The sequence below is a fragment of the Mustela putorius genome, unplaced genomic scaffold, assembly GCF_011764305.1.
Source record: "Mustela putorius furo isolate JIRA1106 unplaced genomic scaffold, ASM1176430v1.1 tig00000788_pilon_pilon_pilon, whole genome shotgun sequence".
In the NCBI taxonomy this organism is placed as follows: Eukaryota; Metazoa; Chordata; class Mammalia; order Carnivora; family Mustelidae; genus Mustela; species Mustela putorius.
This window is the reverse complement of record NW_025421481.1, coordinates 1,178,224-1,200,425: the sequence shown is the minus strand read 5'-3', so window position 1 is coordinate 1,200,425 and position 22,202 is coordinate 1,178,224. Positions and strand designations below refer to the sequence as shown.

At 43.2% G+C, this 22,202-nt stretch overlaps 1 protein-coding gene across 1 annotated transcript in view; it reads left to right on the top strand.

Annotated features, from left to right (window-relative positions):
- Positions 1 to 21,188, top strand: part of CUNH12orf75 (chromosome unknown C12orf75 homolog) — a 37,273-nt gene extending 16,085 nt beyond the window's left edge. Inside the window, exons 3-6 of the mRNA XM_045084752.1 lie at positions 15,821 to 15,856; positions 16,673 to 16,752; positions 17,569 to 17,600; positions 20,295 to 21,188. Coding sequence (XP_044940687.1) covers positions 15,821 to 15,856; positions 16,673 to 16,752; positions 17,569 to 17,573 — 121 coding nt within the window. The 3' untranslated portion in view covers positions 17,574 to 17,600; positions 20,295 to 21,188. The remainder of the gene's footprint in view (positions 1 to 15,820; positions 15,857 to 16,672; positions 16,753 to 17,568; positions 17,601 to 20,294) is intronic.
- The last annotated feature ends 1,014 nt before the right edge of the window (positions 21,189 to 22,202 follow it).

The following is a 22,202-nucleotide window of genomic DNA, read 5'->3' as shown; positions in this document are numbered from 1 at the left end:
ATGTATTTTCTATGGGACTTTCTGTAACCAAGAAGCAATATTCGTTGTTTCAAACTCCTGGTTGCAGTATCTGAGTTTATTACCAAAGCATGTAACAACCACAAGTTCATCATTGTCTTTACCTTGTTTCTTTCATTGTGTATCTGGGTCTCTCCAGGCCTCCTCCTTCCATGTCTCTACATGGTTGCCAGATTCATTACCTCAAGCACTCCCCTGGCCTTGTAGGGCCTTTGCTCAAAAAACTTAAAATTACTCTCCATTGCCCACTAGACTGAGCCCAAAATCCTTTGGGAACAGGAAGATCATTTATGTTTTTAGCTTTTCTCTGACGGGCTCTGCATGAGTTGGAAGGAAGCCTGCATTTGGAGTGAGCAAGGCCAAGGATGAGAAGTGAGCTGATGTCCCGCCCTCTGAGACCTCGCGCAGGGGCCCAGACTGACCTCCCATGTTCTGCCTCCGTTTTTGCTATTCTCTCTGCCTGGAATGGCCTTTTTCTCAATTCTATTTGTAAAAAAAAAAAAAAAAAAAGCTAGTTGTTCTTCAGGGTTTCTGTCTTGTTCTTTGCAAGAAGAGTTTCTTGGATCTCTCAACTGGATAGAATGTCTTTTTCTTCTGAACTTTTAGAGCATTTGCCCCTTTTATTTATTTATTTTTTTACTTTGTTACTTTTAAAAATTTATTTATTTGGCAGAGAGAGATCACAAGTAGGCAGAGAGGCAGGCAGAGAGAGAGGATGGGGAGCAGGCTCCCTGCCAAGCAGAGAGCCCGATGTGGGGCTCGATCCCAGGACCCTGGGATCATGACCTCAGCCAAAGGCAGAGGCTTTAGCCCACTGAGCCACCCAGGAGCCCCTGCCCCTTTCTTATGAGACATCAGATGGGGCTTGCATTTTGGTTATTTATCTTCTTGTCCCTCTTGGGCACTGAGGGAAGTGAAATATCTTACTCCTCTGCATGTCTCCCGGGGTTATTAATACCGTGTTTTGAATATGGTGTTTAGTGAATAGTTGCTGAGGGGTCCCATCATTCCTATTCAGGGAGAGATTGATATCTTGACTCCTTTCTTTTAGAGGCATGGAAATTTCTAGTAGAATTTAATGATGCCCTTGTCAACAAAATTAACTATTCCACAATGTGAGACGCTGCTTAATTACTTTTTGAAATCCCGAATTCTCTAGCTTTAAATTTTCTGTAACTGTATATACCTCAATTTATGTCCTAGAAAGATATCATTTTATTTAATAATTGACCCTTTTAGAAATAAATGTAATAAACTAGAAAAAGTTGAAAGAATATCATAATATTATTTTTCCTTGCACAAAAGCTATATTCAAACATGTTCTTTTTTTTTTAAAGATGAAGGTACAGATTTGTAAGTCTTAACTATGAATGAACAGCTAAGAAATGAAGACAGTTTACACTTTATTATAAAGATCTAAAATTTCCTTTTTAATCTAGAGAGACTGATCCCAACCCAAAGAAGTGACCAAAATCACATAATGGGTGCTAAGAAGTACACAACTTCACAGAGAGCCACCACCGAATTATACAGGCGACATAAGTCTTTTGCTGGGGGGAATTATGGTTATTTTCAGAAGAGAGAAATACTGTAGTTACCCTCTTAATATAACACAAAATCCATTCTGTAGGGAAGGTTGGTGATATTTACTACCGCTCTCCTCTTTCCTGTTTATTTGCCCATTTTCTGTAAGCAAGAAGCCAGGATATAATAACAGATAAAATGACACTTCTGCCCTTAAGTAGGCTAGTGTCTACTGGGGACCAAAATACAGTGGGATAAGTGCTAATTATTGAGATAGTCAGAATTTAATGCCAGTTTGGGTCTTGAGGGATGAATAAGAGTTCGTGCAGAGAAAGGGAGAATGGCAACCCGGAGCAGAGGAAAGAGCATGGCAAGAGGCTCATGGGTGTAAGGGAGCCTCAGCTCCCCTGCAAGGAGCCTGTGGGTTTGTTCTGGAGACCTTGGGGCATGCTCCGCAGAGATGAGGCATGAGGCCACGGGGCTGAAATTGGCTTGTGAGGGGCCTTCGGCGCCAGGTCATTAATTTCATTCGATACTGTATGCAGTCAAGAGCCATTAGGGATCTTAAGGTGTGTGTGTGGGGGATGCGATGATTCTATTTGAGTGTTAGGGCGCTAACTGCCAAAGCAGAGCAGTGTGTGAGGCGGGGGAAGGGAGGAGCCACAGGGAGGGAAGGAGGTGGTGAGGCCACCAGAGGGGCAGACTGTGGTCAGTAGCAACGGGAGAGAGAAGGGCCGAGCGTTCGAAGTACACTTGTAATATGACTGAGATTTGTTGGATGACAGAACAGGGAAGGAAAGGAGAGGAAAATCTGAGGCTCACGCTGCAGTTTCAAACCTTAGCCCAGGGAAGGGATGGGGGAACATCCCAGGAGGTCAGCCGGGCTGAAGCGGGGAGAGAAGCCACTGGCATGGTGCGATGCCCACACGGGCACTGGGGGTCTGAGGTTTCCCTCGAGGGGTGTGAGTAATAGCTGAGTGAAAATGGAAGTGGGCGAGGAGCGGGGAAGGGCTGCGTGGCCTCTCTTCTTACCATGATTGCCAGGAGGGGAGGGAAGGATGTCAGCAGGTTAGAGATGCTGATGTCCGAGGGTACCGAATCCTGGTATCGGGCGCCTGAAACTCATATTACCGTATGCTCACTGACTGGAATCGATGTCAAAACTTTAAAAAAGCTAAAAAAAAAAAAAAAAAGAGGAAACATTAAAAAAAATATATTTCTGTTAGAAAAGAAGTACCTAGAAAATTTGGGAAATATATATATATATATATTTTTAAAAGAAGACATAGGCTCTTATCTACCAGCAGAGACAGGCGCTGTTAACATCTGACACGCTTTTCTCCCATTTCTTCATTTCTTCTGTTTCTGCCCAGGTGAGTGTATGGATGATTTTGTATATGGATGTTTGTTTTGCTTTTTCTATTTATTTTTTTTTACACACCGTGGACTCGAGGGTAGGAATGGGTGGAGTTAGCCAGGCTGTGGGTGGCTTGGGAAAGGGTCTGCTGTGAGGGAGGGGGATCTGTGATGGACGGGAATCCCAGAGTAGGCGGGAGGACCCAACTCGAGAGGAGGAGGCAAGCAGGGGTGAAGATAACAGGCACCCCCCCCCCATCAGCCCCTTTTACTGTGCCTGGCTTCATTGCCCGTTGTGGATAATGCTTTTTTTTTTTTTTTTTTTTTTAACAAATTGAAGCTTTGTGTCAGTCCTGCATCAGGCAGATCTATTGGAGCCTTTTCCCCAATAGCATTTGCTCACTTCGTGTCTTTGTCACGTTTGGGTAATTCTCACAATAGTTCAAACTTTTTCATTGTTAGGCTTGTTACGGTGATCGTTGATCGGTGATTACGACTTGCTGAAAGTTCAGATGATTGTTTGCATTTTTTAGCGACAACGTATTTTTATTTAAGTTTTATACATTGTTTTTGTAGACATAATGTTATTGTGCACTTAATAAACTATAGTATTGTGTAGTTATAAAAACATAATTTTTATAGGCGACGGGAAACCAAGAAATTCATGTGACTTGCTTTATTGTGATAATTCGTTTTATGGTTGTGGTCTGGGAGCTAGCCTGCATCATCTCTGAGGTATGCTTGTATAGAAACTTAGTCATCATAACACAGACTCATGCATATCAGTGAGTGAGTCGTATTCTCTCTGTCTTTTCAAAATTAAATCATAGCGCTGTAACATGCAAAATAAAACAGATGTGAATCAATGTGACGACATTTGGCTGCTTTCACAGACCTGGAAAAATCAACCATGCTTTTATTTTATTTCAGTGAATTATCTTAGCTATTTGGCACAAATAGGTTGCATTGGGATATTTTTGGTTGGAAATGGCAGAAATCCAGCTTAAACTGGCCTAAACAAACAAACAAAAAGGAATTTATTGGCGAGTGTAATGGAAAAGCTCCAGGGGTTTGGCCCCAGTCACAGCTGGATCCAGGTGATCCAATGACAGGAAGAAAGTGATTGCTGCTTTCTTATCTTGGGCTTCACTTTAGAAGCTTTCCTCAAGTGGCGATGGAGATGGTCATCTTTTATCTCTTATCAGCTTAATAACTCCTGTAGAAAAACAGCTTTTCTTTCCCAGTGGTGTGATCCAAAGTCCTATGGCTTGGGCTCTCCCTGCCACAGCATGAGGTCATTTGCTTCCCTCTGAATCAACCAATGAGCCAGGGGAAGGGGGGTTTCTCATTGGCCAGGTCTGGGACAAGTGCCCACCACTGGAGTCAATCAGCAGGGTTCGCTCCACCTGACCAGGTAGTCAGAGTCTGGGGGCGTGGCTAAAGACAAATCCTGAAGCTGTTACCCAAATGGAGGGCACTTAGATCTGGGCGTGCAGAAACAAAGTATGTCCTGCTGTAGGTCAGTTTTCATGTTATTAAAAAAATTTCTTTATTTAAATTTTAAGCAAAATTTATGGGAATATTACAAACATGTTTTAGTAAGAAAAAACATGAAATAAGTTGATACTAATTTAATGTTTGCTGTTGAGAATAAAAGATCATAGCCACTCCCGTTTTAACAAGGTAATTCAAACATGTCTTTCACTTAACACTTGTATAGTGACATTTCTTAAAGACTTTTTTCTTGACGAAGCTATTTTATTGTTATGGAAGGTAGTAACTATAGAGAAGAGTATCTAGGAATGAATGAACAAAACCCTGTGAAGCACCACCTCTTAAATAAAATGAAATTACGAGTGTTTCATCTTGAGTGTCCTTGGAATCCTTTATGGATTTCTCATGCCCAATACACCTGTCAGCTGAGCCCTCTCTAGTCCTCGTTACAAACCCGAGGGTGTCTGATGGGCTTACGCCTTCCCTGTGGAGTAGCAGGAGGTTGAGGAGGATGGTGTGGAAATAGCATTGAAGAAGCATGCGTTTTGGAAGCAGGGAGATCTGCCTTTGAACTTCCTACCACCATTTACCAGCTGTTTGATACTGTGTCCTCAGTGATCTTGGCCATAAGATTGGGATAACAAATGTACAGGGCAACCATCTTTATCCTTATCATCATCATTCTGTTTCTAGAGCTCCTCCATATATATATATATATATGTGTATATATACATATATATATAATGATTATGCATTATGATATATTATTTTTATGCATTCTCTCCTTCTGTACCCATGACAGTCTGATGGAAACAGTATGATGTTTCATTTTACAAATGAGGATATGGGGCATAGAGAAGTTAAGTAACTGCCCAAGCCTTGTGATGGCTATTGGTACAGTATATTTAGTATCTCGGGATAATACTTGGCATTATGCTTTCCTGCTGCCCATAAATAGTAGCTAGGATTATCAGATGTTCGCAGTGTTGTTGAAAAGACTTGGCAGAGGCTCTGTTATGAACACCTGACAGTAGAAGAACCAGTCCATCGCTGAAGTTAGGAAACACACAGTCCCGTTGTCGGCCCATCAGTACACGGTCAGATTCTCCTTAGGTAGGGAGGACCAGTGCACTGGGATGAGGAGGAGAAAACAGGTGGGTGTGTTCCTCCCAGGGCAGACGGAGATGGTGGTGACCAGCAAGTATTGGCAAAATGTTTGGCTGAGGAATGGGGGAATGGGGAGAGGGGGAAGAGTGGCTTCTTAGGATGGCGGCGGGCAGGAGGGGGCAAGAGCAGAAGGATGATTTTTTTTTTTTCCCCTCCAGGGAGTGAGATTGTCTACTGTAAAATGTCAGAGGTGAAGTAGTTCCAGGAACTAAGCTCCTCAGAGCGGTCATGGGAGTGAGTGATTAACGTAGCAATACAAGTTGTTGGAATAGCGCAAGTCAGCAAAATGTGAAACGAAGGTTAACTGAGTGATGTTCATGGAATTTCAGATCATTTAAGATAATGACGGTTCAGAAGAAAACCTTGGGGTCAGGGCCAAGGACCTTTAAGGTATTTGGGGCTGCTGTCGCAGGGTTCCAATTCCCAGAGGAGAGGATTTCAGTGAATGTGAAACGGGCCCCATCTGAAGGAGCTCAGAGGGGAGGTTGGGAGCCTGCTGGCTTCATCTTCTGTTTGGAGACACTGGGATATTTCGAGCAAAGAGTTACCATGAGGGAAAAGCAAAGTTTCTTAAGGTAAGGAGGTGGAGAGAACATTCCTGTCTTTAGCAAATGATGCCTCTACAGCCAATGCCAAAATAATCCTGAGCACTGCGTGCCTCTCAGGAGAGCAGAAGGAGGGTAGGGAAATTGCAAATTGGCTCTTGGTCCATTGCTTCCAGACAAAGAGTGAATGTTATTCATATTTTCTGGTAGTACGTTCTGGAAGAAAGGAAGGGACCCCTGTTGGCCAAGGGCTCATACAAAGAGAGAGATTTGAAGATGACTGTCCAAAGGAACTTTTGAATTTTGAAGAAATGAATGAGATTACATAGACTCCAAAATAGTCAATGATAAAATATTAATCTGTCCAAAATCACATGTAATTAAGTGGTAAAATTGCTTGAAATTATCCTAAAAAAGCAGGAGCCATCATAAGAACGTGTTATAAAGAAGATTAAATGATTATACTTTATCTGGAGAGCTGTAGTGTCAAGGAAATAAACATTGTGCATTAATAAAGCCTGTTCCAAAATATTATTGTGAATGGCAGCTAAAAATAGATAATTAGAGTTATGCACACGGTCTCCAGACGTTTCCATATTTAATTTTATTGTTTACAAACCAAATAAGTTTGGCCTCTTCAGCGATATTGCAGATACGGAAAAAGAAAAGACTGCATGCTGCTTTTCTACTTTTTAGATCATCGCTAATAAGAACAGTTCTATATTTAGAACGTTTTTCTTGATAAATAAGTAAGAAATAAATCTTTTCTTTGCCACATAGCTATGTTTATCTTGAAAGGCCAGGGAAATGAGAAGTTTGTGAATTTTAAGGCCTGCTGTAGCCAGGCTGAGGCAGGAGATGCTAATTGGAGTGGCCGGCTGCTGGCTAATAGTTATCATCTGTATTTGTTCTTGAAAGTGCATGTAACAATCAGTGCCATGGTTTCATCATTTTATCTTTGAAACCTTTTTTTTTTTTTTTTTTAGTTCACTTGAGATAGCTATTTTATTTTATTTTATTCTATTTTAAAAATGGCTTATTATTTATTTAACAGAGAGAGACACAGCAAGAGAGGGAACACAAGCAGGGGAAGTGGGAGAGAGAGAAGCAGGCTTCCTGCTGAGCAGGCCTCCCCCCCACTCCCCAATTGTGGGCCTCTATCCCTGGACTCCGGGATCACGACTGAGCCAAAGGCAGACGTTTAACAACCGAGCCACCCAGATGCCCCAAGGGATAGCTATTTTATGCAACCCAGAAACCAAGCAAATACAGCGACATAAATATTTTGACTACCAGGTATTACTGAGGAAGAAAAAGTAGTGGCTTATATTTTATAGAGTCACTCTAAATAAGGTTTCTCTCCATCGAAGTGATAGATGAACGTGATAAGTGATCCTGAAGTGATAAGTGGAAAATTACAGTAGAATCATCTAGAAAGTTGAAGTGTTCTATTTGGATATTTGGTTTTAAAGAGGCATTCGCAGCTATATTCATGCAAAAAAGGAGAGGCAGAAGGGAGCCAGCCTGCCCCAGAGAGCAACCACAGACCCATAGCTGGTTTTGAGGCAGGCCATTTTCTGGAATCTTGACTTTAAAGAAGTCAGAGCTTGTTTATATTTAGAGAGAAACTCGGGCTCTCTGGTTCATTTAGGAAAGGTCTGCAGAGCTGGTCTGAAGCAGATGGGTGTGCAGTTGCCTGGATCAGTTAGGCATTCCGTCTGAGAAGGGCGGGTGCCTGCAAGCTCACAGGAAGTAGGCTAGAAGTATTCGATGGAGATGCTGAGACAGAAGAAAGCAGTTGTGAAACCTCAAGTTATACAACCACCAGCTTAATTGTGGTGGTTGCCGTTGGTCGGTTGGGGTTTTTTTTTTTCCCCCTTTTTTCTGACGTGCCTGTGGGAGGGCCATGGGTTGGGTCAATTTTAGTGAGACAGAGATCACCAAACAGTCTACTACTCTGCAAGGGTGTGTCATTTTAAACTATCACCCGAGAGTTTATCTTTTCACCCATCTCCAAAGTGGGAAGATACGTTGACTTGTAGTCCACCCTCAGTAACCCTTGTGTCTGCAAACGTTGTTGTTGATGCCGTGACCTAGAGCCTGGGGTCAGCCTGTGAGCATGTCCTCTTACTCTAAGAAATTATCATGAGTCTCAAAGGGACACTTTACCCTCAACACAGGCTTTCCCTGCGAGTAACTAGTCTTTGATAAAGAAGCTAAATCTTTGCCAACAAAAGGAGACCCAATTTTGGGGCGCCTCGGTGGCTCAGTGGGTTAAAGCCTCTGCCTTTGGCTTAGGTCATGATCTCAGGGTCCTGGGATCAAGCCTTGCATTGAGCTCTCTGTTCAGGGGGGAGCCTGCTTCCCCCTCCCTCTCTCTGCCTGCCTCTCTGTCTACTTGTGATCTTTGTCTGTCAAATAAATAAATAAAATTAAAAAAAAAAAAAAGAGACACAATTTTGATGAAATGCCCACTGTATTTCTTAAACCTGGTTCAAAATTGTTCATATGTGTTCCACATGTCAGTTAGGAAGGTTCCTGTTGCTTAAAAGGTTTTCCTCATAAGATGGGAGGTGAGCTTATGATTAAGATGATTTCACTGTTAACATTTTCTTCTCGAAGATTACATCACTTTCCCCACATTTCCAAATGCTGTGTAGGATCAGAAACAAACAAAACACTGTCTTGATACCAGAGAAAGCCACTTCCCTGCAGGCTTTCAGCCCTGCTCCCTCTGGAGAACACCAGTGCCTCCCCCAAGTGTGCTCTGCAGAGAGTGGCTTACCCATAACCGGAAAGTGGAGCGTGTACTCGTTAAAATTAATTCGAGTCTGTTAGGCCTACTTTGCTCCTTTGTCCTGAGCACAACTGTGCGACGGACCCTGTTGATACCCGAACCCCAGCTCCTGGTTCTAACCCCTTCTCTCCAGTCCCCGTCCATTCTCTCTCATGTGCCTTCTCCCCTCCCCCTGACCAAGGCCGAGGCCCATGTGACTGATAATGGAGAACTTGAAATCACAACTTGAGCCAGTAAACGAAACTATATTTAAATCTTGGCCTTTCCAGACCCTTAAAGGTATTCAAATAGGTGTTTGCTCACAGCACTGAATAAAGAAAAAAGTGCCTGCCTCTTCACACTTTTCCTTCCCTGCCATGACTCTTGACTGAGGTGGGGAAACATGGAGTGAAGGGCGCCATGACTTTTGTTGTGTTGGGCATTGAAGCTCTGGCAAATGGAAGGACATTTTTCTCTTAGCTGTTTTAGATTCAGTTCTACACTGCAGGGAGCACCTTGTAGATCTTCGGTCCCCGGCTTGGCCAGAGATGGCTGTTTCGGCCTCTTCTGGTTCTCATGCCTCTCACGAGGGCACTAGACTAGCCTAAATTAGAATTGAGGTGAAACGAAGCTGGCTTACTTTCCCCGTTTTTGCCAGCCAGAAACTTCCAGTTTTCCAAGGAGTGCCTTTGGGAGAGGGGTGGGCCAGCTGGGTGGGAAGGCGTGGAGTTGGGTTCCCTCACCTTGTTAGCCAGCCGCGTCCTGCCTCTGGACGCACAGAGAGAGTCAGAGCTCCGTGTGCTCCCAAGGGACAGACATGCACAGTCTGGCTTGAGAGGAATGAGCTGCTATTGCAGAGCAATTGCAGGATTGTATAGTTTATGTCACCAGAAGCCGAAGGCATGCGTGTGGGACTGGCGTTCTCAGGGTAGGAGACCAAGGAGGAAGGAGTATATATACTGAGTCAGACTGAATTTATTGATAGTGTCGTATTTAATGGAGGTTCTGGATTTAATCATTTAGGTGCAGGGAGGGACCCTAACAAGTTAATTGTCCTGGTTGGCGAAACTCAAGACGCAGTGAGCTTACACTCTAACCAGGGGTGGAAAAGGCTAGAACTTTTGCGGGATGTTGTAGGGGAAGGAGCCCAAAGGCTTAAGGAGAAGAGAATGTTGGTGTGAATTTGTCAAGTATGACCTGCTCCCCATCACAGATGATGCTCCCTCCACTCAGGCTTTGAGAAATTTGGGGAACGCATAGTGAGAGGGTGTCCCCGTTAAGCTCTAAGGTGGTGTGGTCTTCTGTAAGGGCTGTGACAGAGGAGACACTGGCCCTGAGGTGGGTGCTTTATCTCACCAGGCATGATGGGATCCCAGAGGACAGGATCACATTTCTACCAAGCGATAGAACTTATCCCCCCGAGACAAGGTGGGCACACTTAGCGTCATGGAGAAAGTTGGGATGAAGGACAAAAGGGCTTATCCTGGAAGGAACTTTGATGATGGCTGGTTGGTTACGGTCTCCCTAGGGATAAATGAAAAGGACTGCCTGCTATTTATTTATTTTTTTTTTAAAAAAGATTTTATTTACTTATTTGAGAGAGAGACAGAGAACAAGCATGAGCAGGAGGGAAGGGCAGAGGGAGAAGAAGTTCCCCACCAAGCAGGGAGGCTGACATGGGAACTTAGGACCCCGGAATCATGACCCAAGCTGAAGGCAGACGCTTAACTGACTGAGCCACTCAGGCACCCCTGAAGGACAGCCTTCTAAAGGTTCATTTTCTCCCTCTCTGTATTTGTATAAGAGGAAAACTTCTGTCTGTAACCAGAAACCTGCCTAACTTGAGTCACCACAGTGGAAAGGCATAGCCACTTAACCCAGTCTCCAAACCCAAGTCAGCCTCCCAGTGATTGAGGCCGTGTTTCCTCAAGGGAACTTTCAACACTGCCTCCTGTAGGTACTGTAGATACCTCTCCACATCTTCCTCAAAGGGACGTGTGTCCATTTACTAGAGCAGTTATGTTCCTTCCCTACCAGAAAAAGAAATAAAAAGGGATACAGCATCTCTAGGGGGAGTTGTAGAAGATAGTGCTGGCACCAAAGACTTGAAAAACTGAAAACAGGGAGAAACTTCTCACATAGCTGAGTTGATTATTTTCAATAAAGACCCTACAGCTTGAATAGCAGCTGAAATCACCCCTTCACGAGGTTTACAGTAATCGAAATTACTCTCCAAAATAAACCGGCCTTTTGCATGGGCCACAGGCAAGTTAAATGGGAATGTCTAGGTAGAAACCTCATTCTTAAGGTTTCTCTCCCATTTCTGGTCCATTTTCCAGTTTTCAGTGCCTTTGCTTATAGGTTCCTGGACATTGACTCCAGAACTGTTACAAAACTATTCTTTGAGAGCAGCTTATTGTGATAGGAGGCTTATCCTGGTTGATGTGTGTACTTGCTCCTTTTCGAAGGGAGCAAGGTTATGGGTAGGCTGACTTCGTAGAGATATTTGGACCAGTTAGCTCGTGAGAGGTGCATGTTTTTGTTTTTGTTGTATGAGAGAGAGGGAGAGACAGACAGAGAACCCAAGTTCAGAGGAGGCGAGGAGGGAGAAGGGGAGGGAGAGAATCCCAAGCAGGCTCCATGCCCAGAGTGGGGCCTGACACTGGGCTCAAGCCCACGACCCCCAGATGGTGACCCCCGCTGAAATCAAGAGTGAGACGCCACCCCAGCACCCCCTGTCAGGTGTTTTTAAATGCAGCAAAGCAGACCGCCCTCTTTTCCAGGTCACGGACCATGCGTTGGCCTTGGTTTCACTCTGTTGACAGTTCGTTCAGTCTGCAGGCTCTTACCTCTAAGGGGAGTTTTGAGGCCAGAGTCATCTCCGTCTTTGTCCTTCCTGCCCTGTGTCAGTGCTGGCAGGAGATAAGGGAGTGCTGCCTATTTCTGAGGACCTTTTGGACCATCTGTCCACGGCTGCTGTTCTCACAAAGCTGGGGGAGGTGTGGCTTCGTGTTCTGCCCTCCCTCCGCCACCCCCACTGACTCGGGGCACATATTTAGCAACTGAGCAACAGTCACAGCGGCTGGCCTCCCAGGAGCCCCTGCCCCTCTCCCTTAAGCTGTAGTGACCAGAAAAGAAACATAATCAAGTCCTCAGTGAAAACCAGAAATACCTCCATGGTGGTGGGATGCTCTGACTGTAGCATGCTTCCCAGCCTGGCACTCCGCAACAGCTGGGTTGAAGAAGGGCCACAGACTATTTTCATTACCTCAGAAACCCGAAAGGAAATCAGCATGTGCCAGAAAGGAGACTGCGCAGGCTTATCAAATGTAGAATTTATTCACTTTTGATTCAGAGGACACAGGACCCCCACCCCCAACCCCAAGCTCATCATAAGCTCTCTTTGGCACTTGAATGTCTAAGAAAATATCTGCCAGTGAATTATTAAGGTGGTTTGATAACAAAATCTTTCAAAATATGTTTTATGAGGAGAAGAAACCTGCAGTGAGTCCTTAAAATGGGGTATAGGTGGGGCAGTCCTGATATTCTGACAGCATTCTTCGAAACTTGAGAATTTCCCCAAGGATTAGAATTTGGAAGGCTTGGTAAGCACTTAGTAGTGTGCTAAGTTCAACAACAGCCCAGGATAACATCCATTTCTCTTACCAGTAAGAGATAGCCTTTCAGGATTCTTTACTGCTGCTTGGTGAACCATTTCTGTTCCTAATGCAGTTGGGGCAGGACCTATCACCCCAGATGGTAGGACACTGTCCTCTTGGACATGGATGAGGCAGTGTTTGGTCCCCAGGCAGATAAACATACCGGTTTGGACCTATCTGTTCACAAGGAGATTGATTTTAGACCAACCACTATTATTTTCTGATTTAACCTCAGTCTGGACTTGGGTGTCCAGATGAAAAGATTCTAACCTAACTGTCCATCAGAACAATTTTTGTACTTGGATAACAAATGAGTTCCAGCAATCCAACAAGTTCTACATAGATTGTCCCTGGAACAGTTGGACGTTTCTTCTAATGCTAACAAAATATTGACTAAGACTCTTAACTATCTCGCTTCCTTCTTTCTGTGAGTGGGATTAAAAACTGAAGAGATCCAGCTAGGGAGATGGGGTGTTTCTCTCACTCACTGAGTGTGGGCTCACAGTTTATGAAGCAGGAGTCGGAATCACACAGAATGGTTACCCACCTGTGTAACCTTGGCCGTGTTACTCAACCTTTCAGAGCCTCAGCTTTCCATTAAAATGTGGCTGGGCCGCTTGCTTGGCTCAGTTGGTTAAGCATCCAACTCTTGATTTTCGCTCAGGTCATGATCTTGGGGTCCTGGCATCGAGCCCCATGCTGGGCTCCACAATCAGTTGGGAGTCTGCTTGGGATTCCCTCTCTCTCTGCCCCTACCCTGGCTTGCTCTCTCTCCCCTTCTCTCTCTAAAATAGATAAATAAAAAATTTTAAAAAGGTGGCTCATCCCTGCTGTGCAGGATGGTGATGAGGACTGAAGGAAACCATACCATAGCACTAGAGGTGCCCGTGCAGCTCCCCGGGAGGCTGTGAGAATGCGGGGATGCTCGAAGCTTCTGCGGGCGTGGTGTGAAGGCATCCCCAGGTCAGGAGCAGCCAGCAGGCTGGTTTGTCACTGGTCGTGTTTTTACTGTTCCATCTTCCTGTTTGAGAGGCAAGTGGTGAATTAGAGTGTGGAGCACGGTTTTGGGTGTCAGATGGGGTTTAAATGTCAGTCTTACTTGTTGGACTCGCACACTTATTAATTACATGGCTCTGTGGACCTATTTTCCCAGGTCTAAACTCTCAGAGCTGTTGTGAGAAATCACACTGATGCCCATGAAGTATCCTGCCCTGTATCTGACATGCAGGAAAGACTCCATCATGCTGCCATTTTTACCCATGTGGTCTTCATACTGTAGAATGATTATTTGTGGGGGGCGTATATACAAAGGCAGGCATTGTAACTTATTTGAAGGCTCAGAAGAGTATACGTCCAATGAGTCTTTATAAATGGTATTGTTAATGATTTAGTAATATATCTGAAGCTTAATTTATTACCCAATACATATGGCAGCTATATCATCATTTCCTGCAAGTTAGATGTACAAGGTTGTTGATTAATTTTACAAGGGACACAGAGTGGGTTTCAGGGTATTGAATACTTTATAAGAGATAGCAGGTTAAAAATCATTTATGGTTTTGTTACATTTGGGGGAGTTAAAATATATTTTAAAACCTTTAATAATATATCTTTAGGCAGAATTAGGGAAGGGGAGAAAGAATTAGAATAAACAGAGTTGGGGGCGCCTGGGTGGCTCAGTGGGTTAAGCCTCTGCCTTTGGCTCAGGTCATGATCCCAGGGTCCTGGGGTTGAGCCCTGCATTGGGCTCTCTGCTCTGCGGGGAGCCAGCTTCCCCCTCCCCCTCTGCCTGCCTCTCTGCCTACTTGTGAGCTCTGTCTGTCAAATAAAAAATAAAATCTTAAAAAAAAAATAAACAGAGTTGGATAGGAAAAGAAAAGCTATGCCAGAAAACGAGACATTGTATGTGTCCAAAACTACCAGTGACCTGTAGCTTCAGAAACAATGTCATGATGGCATTAACCATTTGGGACTGGTGGTAGACAATCCTAACGTACTCCACCGAGTCAGTCACCATCATTTTCCTGTTGTCTATCCTAATGGGTTATAAATCCATTTTAATTAAAAGTAGTGAACAACCACTTCAATAAGCATAACCCCACTTCTAATACAGTATGACTTTGACACCTTTGAATTAAAAAGATCCAACTTTAGCAGGAGATGAGGGAAGTTGACAATTATCGGGTGAATTTAGGTTGTGTGCTTGATTGGATAAATTGGATCTCAAGGTGAGTTTTGCACTTGATCGGAGTATTAGCTCTGGGCGCGGCCAGGGTTCCACGGATGATTTCCAAATTTGCACCTCCCTTCTTTGTAGACTGGAGACTTACCGGCAGATGCAAAGAAGCAAAATATCCCGTACATGTGCATTGGAAACATTCACAGCTTTTAAATGGGTAAAACCATGATTAGACAGTCCCTAAAATGTATAGATTCAGAGCTGTTTCGATTTTTTTTCTTTCTTTTTTTTTTGGCTGAAGCCCTTTAGAATTACATGTTGGGTTCGGCCAGATACATTTCAATCTTGGGGTTTTTTCTTTAAGAAAAGTAACTTATGTATGCTAACTATTGCTTGAAGGAAAGTTTCCCGATCCTTTCAGAAATATGCCAAGGAATATCAGTAGAATATGAATTCCTCTCATGTAAGGAAAGAAGCTGTGCATTTTAAAAATAGTGATTCCCTCTAAAAATTTCCTTTTAAGCATTTCCTCCTTCTCTTGCACATCATGTATAAAATGGCTTTTTTTTTTAGATAGAAGGAAATCAAATGGACACAACCTCTTCTGCACTAAAGAAATCTTTCATACATCGAGTAGTGTCACTGAGTAGCAGGAGGATCACAGAATCCGAGTCCCCTAGGACAGAAGGGAACCTTAGGAATCATCTGGTTGACCACCTCATTCTGTAGATGAGATGCAGCCAGGCCGCTTGCCCACAGCCTGTCTGTGCTGATAGCACGCCCATCACAAGAACCTCGGCTTCCTGACACCAAGTTACTGTGCTTTTTGCAATCTCGGTTGTCCTGTGTATGTCCTTTCATTTAGCACTTGGATTTTTTGGCATTTTCTAGATTTGCACATTTTGTTAAGGAGAAAATGACTAATTTTTTAATGCATGAATGATTGAGGTGGGAAGGGCAGTGTGTTACAAACATACTTGATGGCAGAACTTGAATAGACTCAATTGACTGTTGCTTAGTTGCTCTCTTTTCCTCATAACCAAAAATGAAGTGTCTGACTATGGGACCAGATGGCTTATAGCAAATATTTTTGACCTTTCAGAACAGAAGAATCGATAACAGAAGACGACAAGAGGAGGTATGTTTGACATTGAAGCTGGCTTTAATTTGAATAATTTTGGCCATCGTATATGGATTAATTTAATGCATGGATATAATTTAACACTGTATGTAGTACATGATCAATAACACAGATTATACCCAGACAGCTTCTGGCACAGAGAATACAGGTAGGAGTGTGTGATCTGAAAAAGAACTTGTCCTGGGTTCATAATCTTCGCCTTTAGGCAAACTTGGGTATTGTCCTGTGCACATGGCCTGTGCTAGTTTCCATCCCGTGGCCTTTGGATGAGCTCTTCTCCCCAACAGATGACTTCATTCACTCTCCCCGTCCACTCCACCCCCCTCTCCTCCTCTGGTGGGCTGCATCCTACTCTCACTGCTCATTAGCTCTCTCTCCCCTCCTATCCTGTTTCTCTCTACCTCCAGGGACATGTTCCATGTGTCCATAGCACCTACTACCACGCTGACCACTCTGAATTCTTGATGAACGTTGATGGATTAACTGTAACATGTTACTCTATGGATATTTGTTACTTTACGACATAATAAACATCCTGATTTCTTTTCCTCTTTCTCATAACAAGTTAAATATCTAAAAATTCTATTCACTTAACTTAGCTTTTTTTTTTTTTTCATGTAGAGCTTCTTTTTAACATAGAAAAAATTATATTTCCAAGGGCAGGAATGTTCCAAATTCTACTTTTGAAAAGTCATGAGTTATTTTAATAATTCTGTAATAGTTGGCAGTACTCCATGCTTCTATCATTTTCTGCAGATATAGAATATCATTGATAAGGGTCTGATTTTCCTGTCTCTGCTTGTTTTCTCTAAGAAACTACGGAGGGGTATATGTAGGGCTGCCATCTGAAGCTGTCGATATGGTGTCCAACCAAACAAAGACTGTACGAAAAAGTAAGTAAAATGGTGGGATTTACTTTCTCTCCATATTTGTCTTCTTGTTTTGTGAAAAAAATATGAAATTTATATTTCAGCGTGCCTGACTCAACCTACATATTACTCAGTTGCTGTTAATCCTATAGAAGAAGCCATTGTCTATTCTTTGTCATCATTTGTTGAAATTGCCACCTATGTGATGAGAGAAGTTCCAGAGCAAAATTAAGCTTCTGTTTGTGGTTATGTTCCATGGATGAAACAAATTTTTCTCCATGGGTAAATTTACATTTGTTGTTAATTTCAGGGACGATCCGTATGACAATGAGAACAAATGTTTCAGTAAGTTTATGGAGTTTTTGTAGAAATACAGGTAAATTCTTATAACATATTCCTGTAATGTACTGATAGATGTCTGATGATTAGAGGGAAATCAAGTGCATATTGTATAATTAAATGCAGGGAGGTCCCTTTTTGTTTCAATAGGTAGTAATTGTGAAGCTAATGTCTTTTTGGTAATAGGCTCCCTTAACAGTAGCCACAGAGCTAGCTTCTGGCTTAAATGTGGGACTCCTGGTAAAGAATGCTGGTTTACCAATCGCTGTACAGTTGTCTGTTGCATAGTTTGAAAGGACTGTTGATATGTTTCATTTACACACAGGCTGTATTATTGTCTTATTTCAATGTACTATAGTTCTTTGTTTCTCACACTGTTTTTCTGTATTCTCGTCTGGACTAGCAAATACATATATGTCACTACTATTTGTCATTTTATAGGCAACTAGACTATGATCTTCATAATCTAAACATTGAACTTTTCTTAATTTTCTCTTTAAGATTAGAAGAAAATATGACTCCATAACCAAGAGGTACTGTATTTTTTCTAAATAATTTTACATATTTAGCTTTGATGATTAATGAGCTGTAGATATTGTTGCTAGCTCTTTCTGAGAAATCTTGAACTTAAAGATTGAGGGGTCTCATCTTGTAGTTGAATCTATGAAATGGAGCATGTAATATTGTAAAGGGGTCTTTGATAATTAGATCAGTTTTCTTTGCAATTAATTTTATTTTTCATTTTATTTTGCTTCAGATGCAAACTCATTTAATAAGTAAACCTAACTCATTTAATAAGAACAAGCTTTATGTGTTTGCCTAAAGCCTAAAGGTTTCACTTTTCACTGCCAGGAACTGAGGTGCTAAGACTTTGGAAATGATAGATAGGGAGGTAGAATTATCCCAAGACAAGTAGGAACAAGGACAGGGGAAAACAAGCTCTCCTTTATTAACCCTCTGTGTGCCCATTTCTAAAAGATCCCATGCAGGATTTTCACAGAGGCAGAAAGTCTCAGTTCATCTGGTCCAGTGATGCATGTGATGCTTGGTTCCCCACTGCCTCTCAGTCTTGCTGACTGACATCTGGCCTCTTGAATATCCCACGATCAGGAATGCCCTATCTCCTGAGATAGCCCATTCTCTTTTTGGGAGTCAGACAACCTTGGATATGAATTCGGGCTCTTTCACTTACTAGCAGGGCAAGTTACTTCCCCCTTGTCGCCTCCATTTTATAATCTGTAAAATGGCACCAATACTTAGCTTGAACGGTGCTGTTAGGATTCCCTATGAAATGAATGATTGTTTCTGTGATATTGTTAGGATTTGATGTGACACAAATGGTAGTTTGGTGATTGTTGTTTTCATCATCCTACTCTTCTGTTTTGTAACAACAATCCAGGCTTTGGCAGACTCAGAGCAAAACCGACTTGATACAGAACCTACTTCTTGCTAATGGCCCATTACTGGAGCTGGTGTTTGGGATGGGGAGGGATCATAGGATAAACTTAACAGGGGGAGACAAATGAGCTTTCCCACTAGGGGAGAGGGACAGAGACTGTAAGCAGTTTCTTCCTGACAAGAGGTACAACAGTCTTGGGTAGCCAGTTCTTTGAAGACCATCTCCTCAAGGTGAAGGCTTTATGGAGCTTTATTCCCTAGTGCCTATGACCACATTGTGGAGTTTGAGTTTCTGTTTGGACATTTGCTTAGATTTTCTATTTCTAGTGTTTTTAGGAGTTCTAACCCTCTAGGTTCCCTGCCAGTTTTCCACTGCAGAAGTACTTTTGTTATTTGCATCAAATAGAAAAGACAGTCTAGTTGAATCAAGCATATGTTACCCTCCTGAAAATAGGTTGTTTTTCAAAAAGCGTTGGAACAGAGTGGAAAGAGGTATCCCGTAGCTAGGTATCAGGAGGTGTGGTAACTCTGTCACTAACACAGGACCTCGGAGGAATCCCTAACTTCCTCTCAGGCTTTTTCAAGATTGGTTTTCTCATAGGATGGTTGGACGAGATGGTTGTTCAACTTTGTGTGTGGATCTCAAATTGCCTGGTAACAATTTAGCAATCTTGCTGGTAAACCAGCCCACAACTTGAGACTGCTAGCTAAAATATCTCTTTATTGCCCGTGACTATAAACATATTTTATTGCCATCCCTGTCCGTGTGAATTGCCTGAAAAGTGCTCTAAGTTGAAAGGCTGTCCTTTTTCCATAGTTGATAAGCATCTACCATGATACTTGCCTGTGACATGTCTGAGCTCATGGCTTTTTGGGCTTTAATTATTGGAAAGAGGGGCACCAGGGCTGGCTCAGTCTAAGTGTCTGCCTTCGGCTCAGGTCATGATCCCAGGGTCCTGGAATGGAACCCCATGTTGGGCTCCTTGCTCAGTGGGGAGTCTGCTTCTCCCTCTCCCTCTGCTGTTCTTCCTGCCTGTGTTCTCTCTCTCTCAAATAAATAAATACATAAATAAATAAAACCTTTTTTAAAAAAGTAATTGGACAGAAACACTGAGGAGAAGACTGTCCTTTGCAGAGGAAGCTATTTTATGGAAAGGATCGGAGATACTTTTTTTGACCTAACATGTCAAATCTCTCACAATAATGCCACCAAACTCCCTTATTGACAGGAGTTCAAAGTTTTTTTTGGTGAATTTTTGAAGCAAATTGAGGAATGACTTCAGAATCTGTTACAATACTTACATCACGGTACAAATGTGTAGTTTCTTCTACAAATGACCCTCGGCTGAGTGTTATGCCCACCTAGATGTGGGGAACACCCAGGGCGGGGGGTGCTCTCAGATGCCGTTGAGGGACTGGCTGGAACAGGTTCTCCTGAGAGAGCTGGAGAGAGCGTGGAGGGCTACCCCTCTCCTAGCAGGGTCTGACCCCGCAGGGGAGGGATGGCATCACGACTGAAAGTCTGTATCTTTAATTTGGGTGATGTTGACGCGCAGCTTGGCCTGGCCATTGTCACATCATATTTTACTTCTAAGTTCATCAGTCTCTCTCCCCACGGCTCTTCATTGCTTTTGTAAAGTATCATCAGTGCCTAGCACTGTGCCGGCCACATATTCAGTCTTAAGTATTGAGTGACTCTTGGATGTGTGTTTTACTGAAAAGAAAATCAGTTAATAATTTGTAGGTTTAAAGCTGATTTTTTTTTTTCCTAAGCCGTCCTTTGTTAAGCTTGCTAACTCTTTTTCCTCTTCTGTTTGTGGTCCTCACAGCTTGCTCATTAAGACTTGGAAGGACTTGCACTCCATGGGCCATCCTGACGTGCACCGAAGTTTCCAAGGAAATTCTAACTGGCCGCCCTCTCTGCCTCCCCTCCCCACCCAAATTCTCAAGTCTGTAGTTGAACCCACGGGTACATGTTGAATGTTGTGGTCCTAGAAAGGAATCGGATAAACAATGCACGGGTGTCTGGAACTCTCTGGGGTCCTCCTGAGAAAGACAGGCTGACAAACCTGGTGTCTGAAGCCAGCCTGCTGCGTCTGGCGGCATTTTTTCCCCTGGCTATTCAACACAGCTCATGAGAATCATGTCTTTTCACTGATACTTTTTTGATAGTTTTTATAATGAGATCTGTATTCTATTTATAACTCCAGCGAAGAAGGCACTATAAATGAACTCCCTAAAGTAATATATTTGTGGGTTACCTTTCACTATTTTTAGGTTACATTGCTTTTTAGCTGTAAAATGGTTAAATTGATTCTTACTTTTCTCTTTTTCCCTTTTTTTACTTTGGGTTTTTCTCCTTTCTGTAAGTGTCAGAGACTGTCTTCTGTTAGGAACAACGTATGACCTTGCAATATTGAAAAAAGCCACCGAAATCTGCATGCCCTACACACATTTGGATCAACTTTCCATTTTCTGTAGTTGAAGGCTGATGTCACCACGAATCCTTCACAGTCATTGATCCTCCCACTCTCCTCTGTGGGGTCCTGGCCTCCCTTCGTGGTCATCTATACTCTTTTCAACCACTTGTGACTGATGGGTTAGTGGGGTGTTTGGAAAGCTCTTCATCTGAGGCCGGCCGCGTGTAGCCATTTGGTACTGCGATGTAGATTACTCCGTTTACCAATATATTTCAACAATTAAAACATTTTTATCCCTCTTTACCTGGATTTCGTCATCGTTTTTTTGAAAAAGTTCACTTTCAAAGAAGTCACCCATGGCATTGTGTATAGATACTATATCAGTCTCTGGAAAGCTAGTGAATAAATAGGTTACCATGAAAAACCAAAATTTTTCATAAGAAGGAAAAGATTATCTTATAAATCTGGTCCATAGGGATATCCAATTTATAAATTATCTGAAGTGATTTTCTGAGCCGGTGGTGAGAGCTGAGTCTCGGGTCTTGCTTGCCGTGGCTGCTGGCTGTACCTGGAGTGTGACGAGCCCTGGGACCCAGCTCCGAGGAAAAAGTAAAGCACACCTAGGGGATCTGCTTGGTCCTACTAGCTGTTGTCAATATTTTATTAAGATGGTTTATTGGGAGGAGGTTCAGGATGGCAACATAGGAGGAGCCTAGCCTCATCTCCTCCCACAGACACAAAAACCTACAGCTACATATGAAATTGTTCCCTCTGAAAAGCGTCTGCCTGCTAGCGGAACAGCAGCTCCACCACAAGGATAAAAGGGCCGCATTGGGATGGGTGAGAGGGACAGAGGCATGCTCTTGCAAGAAACCTCAGGCTAGGCGCAAAGACCAGCAGCTGGGAGGGATCTCCTTACTACAGAGTGTGTCCCTGAGGAGGGAGACCTTTGTGCTCCACAACAGACACCCCACCCCTTGGGAACTGCATCAGAGGGATGAGCCCCCAAAGCACCCACAGGCTTATGGCCAGGGGGACCACAGGGCTTTAGGGAGTGGAAAATCCACTCTTAAAGGGCCCATGTACAGACCCACTTATCCCAGGACCCACCACGAAACCCCGACCATATACTTAGGAGACTCATTTGTTAACCCTAACGTGTCTGCCAGAGCGACAAGAACCTGTTGGGCCTCTCTGGGGACAGAGGTGCTTGATCAGACACCAGTTTTGCATTCTCCTTCTGCCTTGTTGGGACTAGTGATGGGGGGGTGGCCATTTTTATCCACCCCTTTCTCCGCCCCAGCCTGCTTCCTCTGG